The sequence below is a fragment of the Aotus nancymaae genome, unplaced genomic scaffold (genome assembly GCF_030222135.1).
Source record: "Aotus nancymaae isolate 86718 unplaced genomic scaffold, 86718_ANA_hifiasm-v0.15.2.pri h1tg000028l, whole genome shotgun sequence".
Taxonomy (NCBI): domain Eukaryota; kingdom Metazoa; phylum Chordata; class Mammalia; order Primates; family Aotidae; genus Aotus; species Aotus nancymaae.
In genome coordinates this window covers 39,663,819-39,684,895 of record NW_026988441.1, presented here as the reverse complement: position 1 = coordinate 39,684,895, position 21,077 = coordinate 39,663,819, and the positions used below count along the sequence as shown (strand labels likewise).

The 21,077-nt window shown below is 57.1% G+C and overlaps 2 protein-coding genes across 2 annotated transcripts; both read right to left on the bottom strand.

The window, feature by feature from the left end:
• Nucleotides 1–1,465: 1,465 nt before the first annotated feature.
• On the bottom strand, nt 1,466–20,796 carry SEMA6B (semaphorin 6B). The gene is made up of 17 exons (XM_064382054.1): nt 20,277–20,796; nt 19,105–19,254; nt 18,798–18,921; nt 17,924–17,984; nt 17,722–17,784; nt 16,814–16,915; nt 16,302–16,392; nt 15,865–15,984; nt 15,279–15,367; nt 11,326–11,543; nt 9,406–9,537; nt 8,426–8,575; nt 7,104–7,286; nt 6,870–7,016; nt 5,274–5,351; nt 5,098–5,156; nt 1,466–3,408 (listed from the first exon to the last, which is right to left on the bottom strand). The coding sequence occupies exons 2-17, from the start codon at nt 19,223–19,225 to the stop codon at nt 2,480–2,482; spliced, it is 2,667 nt and encodes an 888-aa protein (XP_064238124.1). The 5' UTR covers nt 19,226–19,254; nt 20,277–20,796; the 3' UTR covers nt 1,466–2,479.
• LOC135276806 (uncharacterized) lies at nt 12,751–15,271 on the bottom strand. Its single transcript, XM_064382055.1, has 2 exons — nt 13,385–15,271; nt 12,751–13,344 (listed from the first exon to the last, which is right to left on the bottom strand). The coding sequence occupies exons 1-2, from the start codon at nt 14,965–14,967 to the stop codon at nt 12,951–12,953; spliced, it is 1,977 nt and encodes a 658-aa protein (XP_064238125.1). The 5' UTR covers nt 14,968–15,271; the 3' UTR covers nt 12,751–12,950.
• Nucleotides 20,797–21,077: the final 281 nt, after the last annotated feature.

Below are 21,077 nucleotides of genomic sequence, written 5' to 3'. Positions count from 1 at the left end.
GACATGGTTTCACTATATTTGCCAGGCTGGTCTTGAATTCCTGGCCTCAAGTGATCTGCTTGCCTCGGCCTCCCCAAGTGCTGGAGTTGCAGGCAAATTGAATGATTTTTCTTTATTATATATTTTTCAAACTAGATCATGAGCTCCGTAAGAGGGGTTCTTCACCCCCAAACAGTACTTGGCACATAGTAGGAGCACACTAAATAGTTGCTGCAGGAACAATCAGAAACTGGTCCCTGAGCTGCGTGTACTGGCTCACACCTGTAATCCCAGCACTTTGGGAGGCTGAGGCAGGAGGATCACTTGAGCTCAGGAGTTTGAGACCAGCCTGGGCAACATAGCAAGACCCTGTCTCTAAAAAATAAATAAGTAGAAACCGGTGGCTGGGCGCGGTGGCTCATGCCTCTAATCCCAGCACTTTGGGAGGTCAAGGTGGCCAGATCATGAGGTCAGGAGCTCGAGACCAGCCTGACCAACATGGTGAAACCCTGTCTATATTAAAAAATACAAAAATTGGGCCGGGCGCGGTGGCTCAAGCCTGTAATCCCAGCACTTTGGGAGGCCGAGGCGGGTGGATCATGAGGTCAAGAGATCAAGACCATCCTGATCAACATGGTGAAACCCCGTCTCTACTAATACAAAAAATTAGCTGGGTACGGTGGCACATGCCTGTCATCCCAGCTACTCAGGAGGCTGAGGCAGGAGAATTGCCTGAACCCAGGAGGCGGAGGTTGCAATGAGCCGAGATCGCGCCATTGCTCTCCAGCCTGGGTAACAAGAGCGAAACTCCGTCTCAATAAATAAATAAATAAATAAAAAATAAAAATAAAAACATACAAAATACAAAAATTAGCTCAGCATGGTGGTGCGCACCTGTAATCCCAGCTACTTGGGAGGCTGAGGCAGGAAAATTGCTTGAACCCAGGAGGCGGAGGTTGCAGTGACCTGAGATTGCACCAATGCACTCCAGTCTGGGCCACAGAGTGAGACTCCACCTCAAAAAAAAAAGGAACTGGCTCCTACGCAGATGAAGACGGGACCCCCGAGTCCCCATTTTTCCGCACTCAGCTCCCCAGATTTGTTTTGACCCAGCCTTTTTTTTTTGAGACAGAGTCTTGCTCTGTCACCCAGGCTGGAGTACAGTGGCTTGATCTGGGATCACTGCAGCCTCCACCTCCCAGGTTCAAGCTATTCTCCTGCGTCAGTCTGCTGAGTAGCTGGGATTACAGGTGCCCGCCACCATGCCTGGCTAATTTTCTTGTATTTTTAGTAGAGACAGGGTTTTGCCATGTTGGCCAGGCTGGTTTTGAACTCCTGACATCAAGCGATCCACCTGCCTCGGCCTCCCAAAGCGTGCTGGGATTACAGGCGTGAGCCACCGCACCCTGCCTGGCCTTGAGTTTTGAAAGTGCCCCCTACCTGTGCCTCCCCCAACCAGAAGGCAGAGCAGAGCCAGAGTCGTGGGGGCCGGTGGTTGTAAACAGAGTTTTATTGATGGGGAGGGGACTAGGGGAGGCAAACTCCAGAGAGGGTGGAGGACCCAGCCGGCCACGTGGCATGCATGGTCAGCTGGCGGTCAGAGAGGGGAGGTCACAAGAGGACGGGTGGCGTGGGACTCTCTCACCACCCTGGGGCCGTATTTACAGGGGGGCCCCACCCACCTTCGCCACCCCCCAGGCCCCCAAGCCCTTTAGACAGCTGCTGCCAATGTGACTTCTGGGCAGGCCCTCCCCGTGTCCCCTGCCTGAAACCCCGGCATTGCCCCCGCTTCCCTCTACAGAGTGGTTGGGGGGGGGGTTCGAACTCCTAACCGGCACCTCGGAGGCCCCCGGCCTTCTGGAAGCCCCAGCATCGGCTCAGCCAGTGCCCAGACCGCTGGGGCCACCACACTCGCTCGTGGACACATACCCTGCACACGTGGCCCACCCGACACACACGCCCACAGCAGCCCTGGCTGGCACACACACGCACGCCCACCTCCCTGGCCCCTTGCACACGAACACGGCACGCACACGCACGCACACCCACACACGCCAGGGGCCTGGGTCGGGGACGGACCTTTCCAGGGGTTGGGGAGGGCTTGGGTCTGCAGCTGTGGGCCCTCCGCTCCTCACCCGGCCTCCAAGCCTCCCCGGCCCGCCGTCACCCCGAGAACGGAGTTGTGCAATTGGTTAGAAAACTGCAAAAGAAACCCAAAACTGCAAAAGAAACCAAAAACCTACGCGCATAAGGTCAACCTCAAATCCATAGCGAAGTCCTCCCGCCCACCCGCCCCCAAACCGTCTCAGCGTCCTGCGGCCCCGGGTGGGGGGAGGGCGAGCAGGTTGTGCTTCCTTGTGGCGGAGGGGGCCCCCCACTCCGCGGGTGGGTCGGAGGGCTTGAGCACCCACTCGGAGCTGCCCCGGGCCCGGCGTTCTGGCACCGTCTCTCGCTCCTGGTTCCCGTGGCTGGCACTGCCAAGGCATCGGGGGTCCCCGGCCTAGGGCACGGGGGGCGCAGTCCTGTCCGTCCCCCCATAGGGGAGGAAATGGGCCAAGTCCGTGCCGGGCCGCGCGTGGCAGCCCCGGTGGCGGTCCCCAGGCCGGGCCTCGCCGCTGTTGAAGGTGTGGGTGCGGCGCAGGGCGGCGGCCGGAGGGGCGTGGGGGCCCGGTGGTCTCCGCAGGCTGCCCGTCGGGGGTGGGCTCCAGGGCCGAGGGAGGCCATCGGCGGCTGAGGCTGGGTCCAAGGGGCCCGTGGGCGCCGACACCACCCTCCGGCGGTCCGGGCTGGCGTGGGGAGTGAGTGGGAAGTCGCCGTGGGAGGCGCGGCCGGGCCGGGCAGCATAGAGGCGCGCGTCGGGGGTCGGATCCCCTGGCGCGGGGGGCTGCTCGGGGGCCCGGGCGGGGGCCAGCAGCAGGAGGGAGGACGAGGCGGAGGCTGGGAGCAGGGGGTGGCCGTGGTCCCAGGCGCGGGGGCCCAGGGCGTGGGGGTGCGGGTGCGGGGTGGGCAGGCGCTTCTGCGGCAGCGGCGTCTGCTCGGGCGTGGGCAGGAGCCCCGAGTCCAGGTCGTGGGGCCCGCCCTGCAGCAGCGTGGCCTTGGCCCAGCCGTTCTGCATCAGGGGCGCCAGCAGGGCCTCGGGGGGGACCCCGGCGCCGCCGCCGCCGCCCCCGCCCCGGCCCCCGGGGCCCTGCGCCCTGCGCTCGCCCAGGCGGCTGACGCTCAGCACCGCCTCGCCCGCCCCGTGCGCCAGGATGGCCTCCTTGTCCTTGCGCCGGGCCAGCTCCCGCCGCTCGCGGAGACCTACGAACCAGCCCACGCTGAAGCCGGACACCACGGCTCCCACCACGAAGGCCGCCACCGACGATGTCACCAGCAGGTTCACGGACACCAGCCCCGCGCGGTCCTCGGAGAGGCTGGCCCGCAGGAGTCCTGGCGGGGAGAGCCGGGGTGAGGGGGGCCTGGCGGGGCTGCCCTGGGCACCCCTCCTGCCTCCTCGGGCCCTCTGTCCTCTACTTAAGTTATTTATTTCTCTGACAGAGTCCGGCTCTGTCCCCCAGGCTGGAGTGCAGTGGTGCAGCTCACTGCAACCCTGCCAGCGGCGACCTGTTTGCTTTATTATTTTACTTTTAATTTTTGAAACGGAGTTTTGCTCTTGTCGCCCAGGCTGAAGTGCAATGGCACCATCTCAGCTCACTGCAACCTCCACCTCCTGGGTAAAAGGGATTCTCCTGCCTCAGCCTCCCCAGTAGCTGGGATTGCAAGCGTGCATCACCATGCCCGGCTAATTTTTTGTTACTTTTTTTAGTAAAGATGGGGTTTCTCCATGTCGGTCAGGCTGGTCTCAAACTCTCAACCTCAGGTGATCCACCCACCTTGGCTTCCCAAAGAGCTGGGATTACAGGTGTGAGCCACCGCGCCCGGCCACGTCTTTGTTCTATGAAAGACAAGATATTGGCCAGGCACGGTGGCTCACATCTGTAATTCCAGCACTTTGCGAGGCCAAAGTGGGCAAATAACCTGAGGTCAAAAGTTCGAGACCAGCCTGGCCAACATGGAGAAACCCTATCTCTACAAAGAATACAAAAATTAGCCAGGCGTGGTGGCGCGCACCTGTAATCTCAGCTACTTGGGAGGCTGAGGCAGGAGAATCGATTGAACCTGGGAGGCAGAGGTTGCAGTGAGCCGAGATTGCACCACTGCACTCCAGCCTGGGTGACAGCAAGACTGTCTCAAAAAAAAAAAGACAGGGTCTTGCTCTGTCGCCCAGGCTGGAGTGCAGTGGCCTGATCACAGCTCAGTGCAGCCTCCACCTCCCTGGGGCCAAGTGGTCCTCCTACTGAGGTAGCTGGGACTACAGGCGAGCACCACCACGTCTGGATGATCTTTGGGTTTTTGTTTTAGAAACAGGGTTTTACCATGTTGCCCAGGCTGGTCTGGAACCCCTGACCTCAAGCAATCCTCCTGTCTCAGACTCTCAAAATGCTGGGATCGCAGGCATGAGCCCACATCTGGCCCCTTCCGTCCTGTAGAAGTTTGTGTCTTCGCCTTCTGTTCTCTCTTCATCCCTGTCAAAGCCTGTCCATTTTTTGGTGTCTGTCTGTCTTCTGGGGTCTCTGTTCTTCCCCTATCACCCTCCCCAAGAAATGAGACCTCCCCACACCTTTCTTTCTTTCTTTCTTTCTTTTTGAGGTGGAATTTTGCTCTTGTTGCCCAGGCTGGAGTGAAATGGTGAGATCTCGGCTCACAATAACCTCTGCCTCCCAAGTTCAAGCGATTCTCCTGCCTCAGCCTCCCGAGTAGCTGGGATTACAGGCACCTGCCACCACGCCTGGCTAATTTTGTATTTTTAGTAGAGACAGGGTTTCTCCATGTTGGCCAGGCCAGTCTCGAACTCCTGACCTCAGGTGATCCACCCACCTCAGCCTCCCAAAGTGCTGGGATTACAGGTGTGAACCATCCCAGCTGGCCGACTCCTCACACCTTTCTAAAGTCGGATGGAATCCACTTTCCCCACCCACCCCCCAGAGGATTTGAGGGTCCCCCAGCTTCCCCTCTCCCCGCCCTTGTGGTTGGGGATGGGGTCTTAGCTTAGCCTGCTATCCGCCCCCCCCCACTCACCTGTGCAGTCTCCTAAGCCTGAGGTGCTGGCCCCGGACACGTCCTGCTCAAAGGCGGCTCTAATGGGGAGAGGAGGCACCGTCAGGAGAGCCCTGTCTCACAGTCAGAGGCCAGGGGGATCCCGGATCATGCGTGGGTCCAACACACCCTCCACCCCCCTCCCTCTCCCGCAGTACCTGGTGCCCGGGCTCAGGAAGATGCAGGAGCCATCGGGGGCCCACCCGCAGTAGGGGTCCTGACTGCCGATACAGTTCCTAGAGCAGACCAGGGACCGAATGGGACAAGTGACCAACTCACTCACACAGCCCCGGTGGGGACGGTGACCTGTGGGCCCTGTTCTAAGCACCTGCCTTTTAAATTTTTATTTTATTTTATTTTGTTTATTTATTTATTTATGAGACAGAATCTCATTCTTGCTGTCCAGACTGGAGCGCAATGGTGTGATCTCAGCTCACTGCAACCTCCGCCTCCGAGGTTCAAGTGATTCTCCTGCCTCAGCCTCCCAAGTAGCTGGGATTATAGGCACAAGCCACCTAGCCTGGCTAATTTTTGTATTTTTAGTAGAGACGAGGTTTCACCAGGTTGGTCAGGCTGGTCTCGAACTCCTGACCTCAGGTGATCCACCCGCCTCGGCCTCCCAAAGTGCTAGGATTATAGGCGTGAGCCACCGCACCTGGCCTTTTTAAAAAAAATTTTTAAAAGTTTTTAAACTAAAATTGAAATTTTTTTCTTTAAGAGACAGGGTCTTGTTCTGTCACCTAGGCTGGAGTACAGTGGCACGGTCGTAGTTTACTGCAGCCTCAACCACCCAGGCTCAATCGGTCCTCCTGCCTCAGCCTTCTCAGTAGCTGCAACCAGAGGCGTTTGCCACCAGGCCCAGCTAATTTTTGCATTTTTTTTTTTTTTTTTTTAGAGACAGTCTCACTATGCTGTGTTGCCCAGGCTGGTCTTAAACTCCTGGGTTTGAGCAGTCTTCCCATCTTGGCCTCCCAGGGTGCTGGGATGACAGGCGTGAGCCACCGTGCCCGGCCCCTGCCTCTTAGCAGCAACTCCTGGAGTCTTTAGAACAAATCGGAGTGCAGGGCACTGTTCACTGCCCATTTTACAGATAAGCAAACTGAGGTTCGAGAAAGTAAATGTTTGCCCAAGTGGCAGAGCTGGGATGGCGGCCCAGGCATTGCGCCAGAGACTGTGCCCTTGGACTCGGAGCTACCGGGTCATTGTTACAATAGCGGCGGGCAGGACGCAGGGTCCTCCATGTTGACAGCAAACATGGAGCCCAGGCGTGCACCAGCACTGGCATGCATCCCAGCTTTGCTCCTGTTTTAGAGACAGGGAAACAGCCTCCGCCTGGTCCCTGGTTCTCCTTCCCCTGCTGTCTCCTCCTGGCAGCAGCCACCAGAGGGCACCCGTGAGCACCCGAGTCAGGGCCTGTCCCTCCTCTGCCTGCAACCCTACATGGCTCCCACCTTTCTCGAGGTCAAAGTCCACGTCCTCTCAAGGCCCACAAAGTCTGCGCTAACTGCTCCGTCCCCCCATCCTCCTCTCTTCCCACTCTCTTCCTTGCTCACTCTGCTCCAGCCACGCCGGCCTCCTCGCTGTTCTTCCAGCACACCAGGTGTGGTCCCGCCCCCGGGCCTTTGCACGGGCTGTGCCTCTGCCCAGCTCAATGACTAGGACACTGCTGGGCTTTTGACGGGAACCCTTCTCTCCCTCCCTGCGCTCAGCCTCCCTTGCTTCCCGCCCACGGCTGGCCGGGGGTGGACACTCACTTCATACACCCCGAGTACTGCTGGCAGCGAGCCACAGGCACTCGGACCACGCAGCGGGGGAAGGCAGCCAGCAGGCCCCCGGAAGCTGCGTCCAGCTCCAAGCTCAGCAGCCGCTGCCCTGTCTCGCCACCGCCGGGCCGTCCACACCTGGGGAGAAGCAGAGAGGTGAGGCTGAGGGCACCCGCCCATCTCCCCTCCTGCTGGCGAGCCCTCCCCACCTTTGCCCGGACTCACCTGTCGGGCCGGTAGGTCTCAAACTCCTCCAGGAAGACACTGAGCCCGGATGTCCCTGAGGTGCTGGCATTGGGCTGGACAAGGAACTTGAGGATGGTCCCTGCCTCGGAACCCAGGAAGACAACGGTCTGGTTGCCCCAGGGGCCAGCTCCCACGTCCACGGCCACTCGAGTCAGCTGGTGCCTGGGGGACAGTGCGGGGAAGGGTCAGAATGGCCACGTATCCCCCAGGAACCCCCCAGCCACCACGTGCCACCAACACGGGCATGCGCCTGGTTATACAGGTGCACACAGACGCTGACACACCAACACAGGCAACAGCAATAAATCTGTGTGTACACGGATGCCACGCACACGGTGAACACACAGGCACGAGGGCATACTCGCCAGAAACACAACCCCAAACCAGGCTCTCCCCGGCCCTGTCTCTTTGGTTGAGACAGAGTCTCACTCCGTCACCCAGGCTGTAGTGCAGTGGCGCGATCTCAGCTCACTGCAACCTCCGCCTCCTGGGTTCAAGCGATTTTCCTACCTCAGCCTCCTGAGTAGCTGGGACTAAAGGCACGTGCCACCACGCCCAGCTAATTTTTAAAATATTTTTAGTAGAGGCGGGGTTTCACCACTTGGCCAGGCTGGTCTCGAACTCCTGACCTCAGGTGATCCGCCCCCACTCAGCCTCCCAAAGTGTTGGGATTACAGGTGTGAGTCACCATGCCAGGGGCCCCTTTGTCTCTCTCCTGTCTGTCTGTCTCTGATTGTCTCTCTCCTGTCTCTGTCTTTCTCCCACTTTGTTCTCCTGATATATATCTATCTACCTTTTTTCTTTCTTTGAGATGGAGCCTCACTTTGTCGCCCAGGCTGGAGTGCAACAGTTCGATTTCAGCTCACTGCAACCTCCACCTCCCGGGTTCAAGTGTTTCTCCTGCCTCAGCCTCCCGAGTAGCTGGGATTACAGGCACCCGCTACCACACCGGGCTAATTTTTGTATTTTAAGTAGAGACGAGGTTTCTCCATGTTGGCCAGGCTGGTCTCAAACTCCTGGCCTTAGGTCATCCGGCTGCCTTGGCCTCCCAAAGTGCTGGGATTACGGGCATGAGCCACCGCCCCCGGCGACCTGCCTGTCACCTCTTGATCTTTCTCTGTCTCTTTGTTCTCTATCTCTCTCCTAGCGTCTCTCCATCTTTCCGTCTCTGTCTCTCTGTGTCTGTCTCCAGCTGTCCGGGCAGCGCCAGAAGCTGTGGGCTCACCTGTGCTGAGCATCTGGCTCCTCTCACCCTCCATCTACCCTGTACTCTCTCTTAGCCGTGCCCTGCCCCTCCTGACCTCATCAGGGTCCGCACGATCCAGGGCGCATGGCCCAGCGAGGGCACCGCCTCGTCCATCAGAGGGTGGGTCTTGACGAAGTTGAGGATGTCATCCGGCAGGGCGCTGGAGGCATTGTACTGCGTTCCGGGGGCTGCACAGCACCCAGGCCTGGGGTGACATGGGTGCGGTCAGAATGAACGTAAAGGTCTTCATAAAGGGACCTGATACACCAGGGGACCCACTGCCTTACCCAACGGGCCTCAATTTTCTTTTTCTTTTTTTTTGAGACAGAGTCTCACTCTGTCACCAGGCTGGAGTGCAGTGGTGCGATCTCAGCTCACTGCAACCTCCGCCTCCCAGGTCAAGTGATTCTCCTGCCTCTGCCTCCCAAGCAGCTGGGACCACAGGTGCCTGCCACCATGCCCAGATACATTTTATATTTTTAGTAGAGATGGGGTCTCACCAGGTTGACCAGGATGGTCTCAATCTCTTCACCTCGTGATCTGCCCACCTCAGCCTCCCAAAGTACTGGGATTACAGGCGTGAGCCACCACGCCCGGCTTCTGTTTTTTCTTTTTTTTGAGACAGAGTCTCAATCTGTCACCCAGGCTGGAGTGCAATGGCAAAATCTTGGCTCACTGCAACCTCCGCCTCCTGGGTTCAAGTGATTCTCCTGACTCAGCCTCCCAAGTAGGTGGGATTACAGGCATGCACTACTACACCTGGCTAATTTTTGCATTTTTAGTAGAGACAGGGTTTCACCATGTTGGCCAGGCTGGTCTCGAACCCTTGACCTCAGGTGATCTGCCCACCTTAGCCTCCCAAAGTGCTAGGATTACAGGTGTGAGCCACCGCACCCGGCCTCAGTTTTTCCCATCTGCATAACGGGTACAGCTGAACTCAGCATCAGCTAAATAACCACCCGGAAGCCCCAGCCCTTGGCCCTGGGGACTAGGACTTCATCTGGGCACGTGACTCAGGATGGAGGGGATTCTCACCGGGGTCGAGGCACCTGATCCTCCGGCACCGGCGTCCAGATGGACTCGGGGGACTTCTGCTCTCGGAAGCGGCCTTCAAACACAGCTGCCACCTGTGTCATGTCAAAGGCGCAGACAGCCGAGCCAGGGATGCTGAGGGGTCGGGATGAGAGAGTGTGGTCAGCCCAGTGGGAGACCCCATCTCGGAGAGGCGTGTGCAGGAGCCTCTGTCCCCAGAAGCCAGCAAATCTCCAGTCTTCCAGGGCCAGAGATGTCCTCTGCCCCTCCTCCATCTGTCCAGCGCAGCCGCTGCTCCCGAGTAACCGCTCAGATTGGACCACAGTGCAGTGTCTCCGAGGCCACCCCCTGTCCAGGCCCCCATCCCTGTTTCACTGGATGTCCTGCCTCCCCACTGCCACTGCTAGAACCCATGAACCCATTCCCCAGCAGGCGTTTTTCTTTTCTTCAGATGGAGTTTTGCTCTTGTTGCCCAGGCTGGAGTGCAATGGCGTGATCTGGGCTCACCGCAACCTCCACCTCCTGGGTTCAAGCAATTCTCCTGCCTCAGCCTCCGGAGTAGCTGGCTGGGATTACAGGCATGCGTCACCACACCCAGCTAACTTTGTATTTTTTAGTAGACACGGGGTTTCTCCATGTTGGTTAGGCTGGTCTCGAACTCCTGACCTCAGGTGATCTGCCTGCCTCGGCTTCCCAAAGTGCTGGGATTACAGGCGTGAGCCACTGTGCCCTGCCGCTTTTTTGTTTTTTGAGACAGAGTCTCGCTTTGTCAACCAGGCTGGAGTGCAGTGGTGTGATCTCAGCTCACTGCATCCTCCACCTCCCGGGTTCAAGTGATTCTCCTGCCTTAGCCTCCCAAGTAGCTGGAAATTACATGCACCCGCCACCACGGCTGGCTAATTTTTTTATTTTTAGTAGAGACGGGGTTTCACCATGTTGGCCAGGCTGGTTTCAAACTCTTGACCTTAAATGATCCTCCCACCTCGGCCTCCCAAAGTGCTGGAATTACAGGCATGAGCCTCCGAGCCTGGCCTCCCATCAGCCTTTTTAAAAACGCAAATCTGATCTCATCCCTTTTGCTCTTCACTCTTCCATGGCTCCCTAGTGCTCTCGGGGAAAAGTCCAGGTTCCTGCCTGCAGCCCACAAGGCCTTGCCTGATCCGTCCCATCACTTCCCTGCCCTCATGTCCTCCATTCTTCCCTGGTTCCCTTCCTACACAGGGCCTCTGGCAATTACTTAAATATACCAAACTTGGCTGGGCGCGGTGGCTCACTCCTGTAATCCCAGCACTTTGGGAGGAGGCTGAGGCAGTCAGAACACCTGAGGTCAGGAGTTCGAGACCAGCCTGGCCAACATGGTGAAACCCTGTCTCTACTAAAAATACAAAAATTAGCTGAGTGTTGTGGTGGGCACCTGTAATCCCAGCTACTCAGGAGGCTGAGGCAGGAGAATCGCTTGAACCCGGGAGGTAGAGGTTGCAGTGAGCTGATATCATGCCACTGCACTCCAGCCTGGTGACAGAGGGAGACTGTCTCAAAAAAAAAAAAAAAAAAAAAAACCCAAAAAAACAAAAAAACTCACTGCAGCCTCAGGGCCTTTGCACGTGCTGTTTCTCCAACCTTGAACACCCTTCCCGCTTCCTCCATCTCACACCCAAAGCCTAGCTCCGATGTCCACTCCTCCAGGAAGCCCTCCCTGCTCCTCTCTTCAAAGGCAGAGGAAAAGGATATCTTTGGCCCAGTTCTGACCAAAGGGACTTAGAGGGTCAGTGTCAGCTTGTCCCACCCCAGCCTGGGGCCGAGGCCTCTAAGGGGTCTAATCCAATCGTGCCCAACACAGGGCATATCTGGGGCGTGAAGTCAGGCCCTTTCTACCCATGCCCATCAAACGCTCCCAGTTTGCTCCCATTGGTGGGTGCTGACCTGTTGCTGGGCGTGGAGAACACCGCCAGGACCACGGGCCGGCCCCCCAGGCTGACCACGCCTGTGACAGCCTGCAGCACGTTGAAGTAGAAGTGGGAGTCGCCGGGCACCGAGCAGTTGAGCCGCGCCTTCAGGAAGGACGTCCACTGCTTCTCCAGCACGCGGGGGGAGCCTCCCACGTCGTTCTTGCACACTCGGGCCACGCGGGACACCACCACCTGGGCGTGACAGTGGACAGATGGGGGCCTGAGCCCTGTGGCCCGGGAAGGCCTGCCCACAGGCTGTGCCACCCACCACTCAAGCCGGGATCCAGGAGTCTGGCCCTGACTCTGGTGAGACCCCAGCCAGCCACCCTTCCTCTCTGGCCACCAGCTTCCCTGGCAGAAATCCCTGGTAGGAATGACGATGATGATGATAGCAGCAGTGACGATCATCACTGCTTCCACTAAGAGCCACATTTTATTCTCATATCTTTTTTTTATTTTTTATTTTTTAGAGATGGGGTTTCACCATGTTAGCCAGGCTGGTCTCGAACTCCTGACCTCAGGTGATCCGCCCGCCTTGGCCTCCCAAAGTGCTGGGATTACAGGCGTGAGCCACCGCGCCTGGCCTTATTCTCATATCTCTTACGCTCTTTCCGAGAGGGCTACTGATACCCCCATTGTATGTATGGGGAAACTGATAAGAGGCATGGATTAAAGGAAGTGACCGGTCCATGGTCACAGTAGGAGTTAGTGGCAGTCTGTGCACTTCAGCACTGCCTGGTTGCCTGGACAGAGGGATGAGTGCACAAGCAGATGGATGGATGATACAATGGAGGTATGAGTGTGCGGTGGATGGATAAATGAATATATCTGAAGGATGGTAGATAATGGAGGAGATGAAGGATGAGGTAATCAAGTAACTGGTAGGTAAGTAGATGGATGGGTGGGTGGATAGATGGATAGATAGATGGAGAGAAAGCTAGGTGAATGGATGGATGGATGGGTGGATGGATAGATGGATGGATGCATGGATGGGTGGATGGATGGATGGATGGAGAGAAAGCTAGGTGAATGGATGGATGGATGGGTGGATGGATGGATAGACAGATGGATCAATGGGTAGATGAGTGGGTGAATGGATGGATGGATGGGTGGATAGATGGATGGATGGATGGATGGGTGGATGGATGGATGGATGGTCGATGGATGGATGGGTGGGTGGGTGGGTAGATGAATGGATGGGTGGATAGATGGATGGATGGATGGATGGGTGGATGGATGGATGGATGGTGGATGGATGGATGGGTGGGTAGGTGGGTAGATGGATGGATGGGTGGATAGATGGATGGATGGGTGGATGGATGGATGGATGGATGGATGGATGGGTGGGTGGGTGGATGGATGGGTGGGTAGATGGGTGGGTGGATGGATGGATGGATGGATGGGTGGATGGATGGATGGATGGATGGATGGGTGGATGGATGGGTGGATGGGTGGGTGGATGGATGGATGGATGGATGGGTAGATGGATGGATGGGTGGATGGATGGATGGATGGACAGATGAGTGGATGGATGGGTGGATAGACAGATGGATGGGTGGGTGGATGGATGGATGGATGGATAGATGGATGGAGAGAAAGCTAGGTGAATGGATGGATGGATGGGTGGATGGATGGATGGATGCATGATGGGTGGATGGATGGATGGGTGGATGGGTGAATGGATAGATGGATGGGTGGGTGGGTGGATGGGTAGATGGATGGATGGGTGGATGGATGGATGGGTGGATAGATGGATGGAGAGAAAGCTAGGTGAATGGATGGATGGATGGATGGATGGGTGGATGGATGGATGGATGGGTGGATGGATGGATGGACAGATGGGTGGATGGATGGGTGGATGGATGGATGGATGGGTGGGTGGATGGATGGATGGATGGATAGATGGATGGAGAGAAAGCTAGGTGAATGGATGGATGGATGGGTGGATGGATGGATGGATGCGTGATGGGTGGATGGATGGATGGGTGGATGGGTAGATGGATGGATGGGTGGATGGATGGATGGGTGGATAGGTGAATGGATAGATGGATGGGTGGATGGGTGGATGGGTAGATGGATGGATGGGTGGGTGGATGGGTAGATGGATGGGTGGGTGGATGGATGGATGGGTGGATGGGTAGATGGATGGATGGGTGGATAGGTGAATGGATAGATGGATGGGTGGATGGGTGGATGGGTAGATGGATGGATGGGTGGATGAATGGATGGGTGGGTAGATAGATGGATGGATCAATGGGTAGATGAGTAGATGTATGGATGGATGGATTGATGGGTGGACGGATGGATGGGTGGGTGGATAGATGGATGGATGGATGGATGGGTGGATGGGTGGATGGATGGATGGGTGGATGGGTGGATGGGTGGGTGGATAGATGGATGGATCAATGGGTGGATAAGTGGGTGGATGGATAGATGGATGGATGGATGGACAGATGGGTGGATGGATAGGTGGGTAGATAGATGAATGGGTGGGTGGGTTGATGAATGGATGGACAGATGGATAGATGGATGGGTGAAGGATAGATGAATAAGTGGATAAATGAATGGATAGATGGATGGATGGGTGGATGGATAGATGGATGGATGAATGGGTGGATGAGTGGATGGATGGATAGATGGATGGATGGATAGGTAGATAGATGGATGGATCAATGAGTGGAAAAGTGAGTGGATGGGTGGATGGATGGAAGGATGGGTGGGTAGATGGATGAATGGGTGTGTGGGTTAATGAATGGATGGACAGATGGATAGGTAGGTGGATGGATGGGTGGATGGATGGATGAATGGGTGGGTGGATGGATGGGTAGACAGATGGATGCATGGGTGGATGGATGGATAGATGGAGGGGTGGGTAGATGGATGAATGGGTGGGTGGGTTGAAGGATGGATGAATGGATGGATAGATGGATGAGTGGGTAGATGCATGGGTGAGTTGGGTGGGTGGATGGTTAGATGGGTGAGTGGATAGACTGATGGATGGATGGATGGATGGATGGATGGATGGATGTGTGGGTGGGTAGATAGATGGATGGGTGGGTGGGTGAGTAGATGGACATATAAATGGATGGAAGGATGTGTGAGTGCTTAGATGATGGGTGGGTGGATGAGATGGATAGATGGAAAGGTAGATGGACAAATGGATGGGTGGATGGATTGGTGGATAGATGGACAGATGGATGATGGATAGATGGATGGATGGATGGGTGAGTGAATGGGTAGATGGATGAATAGACGGGTAGGTAGATGGACTCGCAGATGGATGGATGGGATGGATGTATAGGTGGGTGGGTGGGTAAATGGATGGATGATGGATGGGTGGGTGGGTGGATGTGTGGGTAGATAGATAGATAAATGAATGATGGATGGGTGGTGCATGGATGGGTGGATGGGATAGATGGATGAATGGATGGGAAGATGGATTGGTGGATGGATGATGGATAGGTGGATGGATAGTTGGACTGATGGATGGATAGGATTGAAGGGTGGCTGGATGAACTGACAGGTAGATGGATGCATGGATAGATGGATGGGTGAATGGGTAGTAGCTGGATGAGAGGGTGGGTAGGCAGATGAGTAGATGGATGAATGGGCTCATGAAAGTGTGGGTGGGCTAAAGAGTCAGATGGGTAAGTGGGAGGGTGAGCAGGTGGATGGACAGGCGATCAAGAGCAGCACCAGGTGTATCTGACTTCCAACTCAAGCCCCTCATCCGAGCTGAGTGCTCCATCGCTGCTCCATAGATTCCTTCGGCCTCAGGGCCTGATCACGGCTGGAAGGGAGGCCCTGGGGACCGGAAATGGAGGGCAGGACCCTCTCGCCCCATGTAGGGATTCACGAATCCACCTCTGCCCTCCACTTCACATGATCAGAGCCTCTCAACTCCATGCCCCACTGCACCAGCCTCACCTTCTCCAGGTAGTTAAACTCCATTGCAATCTCCCGGAAGAAGAAGTAGACATGGCTGCCCCACTCCACTGCATGGACAAAGTAAGGCTCTGCAGAAGAGGAGGGGTCAGAACTCAGCCCCTGACACGACAAAGGGGGTTTCTGGGGCTGAGAACTCACTGGCTTTTATGGTGAAGGGGGGACCTAGGCTGGTTACCCAGGCAAAATGAAACAGACTCAAAGTTTGCTTTTTGCAGGGGAAGGGAGGTCAGAAGCCGAAAATCGCTGTGTCTGTTGCCGCGAATGGCAACATCAACTATTTTTTGTTATCTTCCTCCCTCATGTGTTGAAGAGCTCAGTCCTGCTGTATCTTTTCTGGGGTTCCATTTTGGGCTTCTAAGCCACCCACTTCTAGCGGGTTCTACTTTAGATCCAACTAAACTTGTTCCTCTAGCTTTCTAGTCTTCAAAAAGGCCAACGGATTCCAAAGATGTGGTGGAAATGCCCCCCACAGAGCCTCGGGGACTCTTACTCTGGTGGGGGGATTTGATGAATGTCAGGTTCTGCGCCCTGCCAGGTCTGGGCCCACTGCCCTTCCTGGTCTCACCTTTGAACCACTTGGAGTCGTGTTTCACGGTGCGCAGGGTGGGCCGGTCCCCGAGGCTGCGGTAGATGACGGCATCGATGGCTAGGAAGTCGGTAACGGTAGCTGTGAACAGCATCCCCTCTGGATGGGTGGGGAAGGCAGGCAAGAGGTGAGACCGCAGAGGCCAGGGGCTGCGTGGGTCGAAACTCGATTTTCTGAGACTGAGCCTGCATCCCATCCAAGCCCCACCTCCACCCAAGCCCTGACCTTAACTGAACCCCGAACCCCACTGAGCCTCAATCCCAGCTGAGCCCCACACCTGGGCTGAGAGACTGTCCATGTCACAGCCGGGACAAATGGTCATCCAGCTGCTTCTAAATGACCCAGACTCTGGAGTAGAAACTGCCAGGTCGTGCCTGTGGCTGGGGCTGATCAGATGGAGGTTGGAGGGTACTTACCAGAGAAGAGGGCGACATTGGCGTGCTTGGGGTCGTACGGGCAGCGGGCCATACCGCTGACGTTGTCTCCCACAGGCTGCAGGGTGTCTATCTGCAGGGACCGTGGGGCGTGATTGACAGATCTCCTGACCCCGCCTAGCAGCCCCTGGCTCCCCCAGCTCCCCCCTCCAAGAGGAATCCCGGTGCAACATGGATTACTGTGTGGCCTTGGCCACTCACTTAACCTCTCAGGGCCTCAGTTTACTGACCTGTAAACGGGTTTAAGAGCTGATCCCTAATTAGTCTTGCAACTGGCTCACTGACTAAGTAGCTACGGCTTCCCTGACCCCTGTACAGGCCTCGTTTGGACAGCACTGACCTTCTTGAACTTCAGGGGAGGAGGCAGGGAGAGTATATCCAGGAAGGCTTCCTGGAGGAGGTGACATGGCCTGGGGAAAGGCCATGGCCAAGGGTGGTCGGGAGAGCAGAGGCCTGGAGGTCAGACCTGGGGCGCAGGGAGTCTGGAGACTCACGCTGTAGTTGGCGCACACCGGGTTGAAGGCGTTGGAACCGCACACAAAGAGTGTGGACTCGTCCCGAAGGAGCAGCACCTTTACGAAGTTTCGACACTCGCCCTGGGGTGGGGGACAGGAGGGAGAGGGGAGAGCGATGTGGGCGTGGCAGTGACCGGAGCCGTGTAGGGCGGGGCTAGGGCAGAGGGCCGGCCTGTTGTGGGCGTGGCCAAGGCCGGCTCCTCCTTGGGGGCGTCGCCAAGGCAGGGGCTGAACCTAGGAATGGCTGGGGACACGGTGCGGCCCAGACAGGGAAACACTTCGTATCAGCAGCAGGCAAGGCCAGGGCGGTGGGCGTGGTCAGACTATGGGCATAACCATGGCAACAGCAGAGTCCTAAGGGGGATGGAGAAGCATCCACCCTGGGCGTGGCCAGGGCCGATTAGGGTGGGGCATGGGCTGACCAGAACTAACTGGGGGCGTGGTGGGCATAGTTATGGCTAATTGGGGCCAGGTTGGGAGCGTGGCCAGAGCCGGGAGGTGGGCGTGGCCTGGGCTTATTGGGCGGGCCAGGGCTGATATAGGAGGGACCGGGAGGGGGACCTGATGGATTGGGTGGGGTGTGAGCACGGCCGGGGCTGTTTCGAGCGGGGCTGGGGGTTGTGTTAGGACTGACTGGGGCAGGGGTGTGGGCGTAGCCAGAACTATTTGGGGCGTGGCTATGGCTAATTATGGCCAGGTTGGGGGCCTGGCTGGGATCAATTGGGTGGGGAAGTGGGCGTGGTCATGGCTATTTGGAGCTGTTTGGGGGCGTGGCCAGGGTTGATTGGGGCTGGGTTGGGCGTGACCGGGGCTGGTGGAGTGGGGCGGGGCATGGGCAATGCCAGAGCTGATTAGCGGTGGCCGGAACTGAGCGAGGGCCTGCTCACCTCCTGTTTGCCCTTCATCCGACACACTCTTATGTCGCTGGGGTTAGATCTCCAGGTCAGCTTCTGCAGACAGAGAGAGCTGGTGAGGGGGCACCGGGTCCCAGCAGCCCTAAGTGCCCCCGCTGTGCAGGGCCGAGTCACCCAGCTCCCCGGCGCAGTGTCGCGTCCTGCCCCTCCACTCCCACCTGGACCCTTTCCTCACCCTCTGGTATCGCAACTCCGTGGACGTGGGGGGCTCCAGTTCTACCCGGTAGAGGTTGTCCCTGGGGGAGGCGCATAGTTAGTGAGACACCGGAGCTCCGCTACCCTCCCCCATCCCATCCTTCCCACTACCAATGTGGCGTGCACGGTGGGGCGGCACGCAGGGACATGCCGACGTCTCTGACACGAGCAACTCCGACGCCGACCACAGCCCTCCTAAGGGCCCCAGCACCCTTCATACCCTGCACTCCACCTCCTGCCCCACACGCCCCACAGACTGCCCCCAACACCATGTCCCGTGGCTTTAGGTCAGGTGCTCCACTTGGCGCTTCCCAGGCGCCCGTCAGCCTCTCCCCCTCACCCCCATGCCGAGGAAGCTGCCCTGGTCAATGCCATTGGTGACCTCGTGTGGTTAAACCCAGTGGTCATTTCTTCATCCTCCTCATCTTCTCCAAAGCATCTGATCTGTCCGAGAAGCTCATCCCTAGAAGCCCGGTGACCTCACACTCATTTCTCCCCTCCACAGCTTCCACCTGGTCCAGCCTCATCATTCTCCCCTCCACAGCTTCCACCTGGACAGCCCAGTCCCCTCCACCCTGGTCCGCTGGCTTCCACTCTTGCTCCCCCCACAGTCTAGCCTCCCAGAAGCAGCCACCAGAGGACGCGTGTGAGCACCTGAGTCCGGTCCAGGCCTTCGTCTACCTATAACCTTCCGTGGCTCCCACCTTCCTCCAATTCAAAGCCTAAGTCCTCCCAGTGGCCCACCAGGCCCTGCACGACCTGCCCCGTCCCCTCCTGACCCTCCCCTCCTCTCTCTATCCCCCTCGCTCATTCTGCTCCAGTCACACAGGCCTCCTCGCTGTCCCGAGCAATACCTGTCCCCAATGAATAGCGTTCTGTTGACCCGCAGGACTCGTTGGATGTTGAGATCTTCAGCACCTTCTGCGGGGGTCAGGCGCCCGGGCCCGCTGCCCACAAACACGGGATAGTGGTTCAGGTCTGAGGGAGGGAGTGGAGAGGGGTGTGAGCCCGGGCTGGGGGTGAGGAGGGGGTGCCTGAGGTCATGCCCCTTCTAGGGGTGGTTCTTGGCGTGGTTGATTCCCCAAATGGGGGCAGCGGACCCAACTGGGAACCCAGACCTTCCCACGGGACTCCCCCCGCCCAGGACACCCCCGTACTCACAGTCCCTGGGGGCCACGCTGAGCGGCGGCGGCTCCTCGGGAAAGAGGCCGTGGGCGCCCCCCAGTAGCAGCAGCAGAAGCAGCAGGGCCGGGCGGGGAGCGGACGCTCGCGGGGTCTGCATGGCGAGGGTCAGGCGACAGGAGGTGATGCCTGTGGGCGAGGGGCGGCGAGGTGAGCTACCTGCAGTCCCGCTCGCGGCCAGAAGAAGGCGCGCGAGAGCCGCAGCAGCTCCTTCGAATCCCAGAAAAATTCCCCACGGGGATAATAATTAACAACAATAATAATGGCAATAATAATAATACACAGCACTGATTTAATTATCAGAACAACTTTATGGCCAGGGTGCGTGAAAGCCCAGGAAACGACTTCAAACAAAAATGCATTCGGTAATTAAAAACTAATAATAATTATTATAATAGGTACCTAAAACACACATTTAAAAATGCAATCTCAAAATACATGCATAAGAACTCTTAAAATTAAAGCACAAAAATATCAAACTCAAAGGCTAAAAAAGAAAAGTCAAAGGCTCTTGGAATTTTATAAGCCACAAGCTGGCTGGGTGCAGTGGCTCATGCCTGTAATCCCAACACTTTGGGAGACTGAGGTGGGAGGATCACCCAAGGTCAGGAGTTCAAGACCAGCCTGCCTAACACAGCGAAACCCTGTCTCTACAAAAAATGCAAAAATTAGCCAGGCATCGTGGCGTGCGCCTATAATTCCAGCTACTGGGGTGGCTGAGACAGGAGAATCCCTTGAACCGAGGAGGCAGAGGTTGCAGTGAGCTGAGATCACTCCACTGCACTCCAGCCTGGGCAACAGAGTGAGACTCCGTCCAAAAAGAAAAAAAGTCACAAGCCGGGAATGACAGTACTACAGAACTACAGAATCACAGAATATTCCCCATGCCACGGGCCTCTGCGACCCTGGTAGCTCTGACCTCCTTCCCAAGTCCAGCCTTGTCATCCTCCCGTTGCATACCTCCAAGACAGGCACCTCACTACCTCTCAAGGGGACCTGCTTCCCACTCCCATTCAAGGTAACTTTGCAGAAACTTCCAGGTATGTGGAGTGGAGACCCTCTCCCACCCAGGTAATGAAATGTAAGCAGAATTCACCCTCTGAACCCCTTGCCCTCCATGCCTGAAGGTCCCAGTTCAGGGGACCCCCTACCAGAAAGGGGTACGGTCCAGGTCCCGGAGCCCTGAATGAGAAGCTCAGCAGCCTTGTCCTTCTGGGAACTCTTGGGCAAGTTCCGTGCCCATTTTCCTCTCTCAGCAGCTGGGGTACCCCCCAGCCTTGCCCTGGCCTTGTGGCTCAGGGACTCTGAGCCCCAGGAGGTGAAGGTGATTCGGGAAGATCGGCCCTGGAGCGCCTGCCTCCTCCAAAAACAGGAAGACCTTGCGTACAGCAGCAGAACTTCCTCTCCGCGACCCTGAGCTTCCAGGATTTGTGACTCAGCGAACGCCCGGATTCCACGTGTGTTCAGGGCATGACCCTGTTTCCTTAAGAGTTTCCTTCCCTGGCTCCTCCCCTGCTCTACAACCTCCTGTGGCTCCCAAGGACCTCTGAGTTCAAGCCCCAGCCTTTCCCTGCGATTCAAGGCCCCTGACCTCAGACCCCACTGCAGCTTACCCTCCCCTGATGCCACTGGCCCGTCTAGTCCCGTAACCCAGAACCTCCTTAAGAGTCCTCTCTGCCCTGTGCCTTAAAAAAAAAAAAAAAGGCCAGGCACGGTGGCTTACACCTGTAATCCCAGCACTTTGGGAAGCCAAGGCGGGTGGATCACGAGGTCAGGAGTTCAAGACCAGACTGGCCAAGGTGGTAAAACCCCATCTCTACTAAAAATACACAGATTAACTGGGCGTGGTGGCGGGCACCTGTAATCCCAGCTACTTGGGAGGCTGAGGCAGGAGAATCGCTTGAACTCAGGAGGCGGAGGATGCAGTGAGCTGAGATGGTGCTACTGCACTC

Coding starts and splice junctions, on each gene's coding strand:
- LOC135276806 (XM_064382055.1), bottom strand. CDS start 14,967: ATGAGCCCATTCATCCATCTACTCATCTGCCTACCCACCCTCTCATCC. Junction 13,345..13,384: donor CCATCCATCTATCCATTCAC/CTATCCACCCAT, acceptor CCATCCATCTAC/CCATCCACCCATCCATCCAT.
- SEMA6B (XM_064382054.1), bottom strand. CDS start 19,225: ATGCAGACCCCGCGAGCGTCCGCTCCCCGCCCGGCCCTGCTGCTTCTG. Junction 7,287..8,425: donor ATCGTGCGGACCCTGATGAG/GTCAGGAGGGGC, acceptor ACTGTCCCCCAG/GCACCAGCTGACTCGAGTGG. Junction 5,157..5,273: donor TTCCTGAGCCCGGGCACCAG/GTACTGCGGGAG, acceptor TCTCCCCATTAG/AGCCGCCTTTGAGCAGGACG.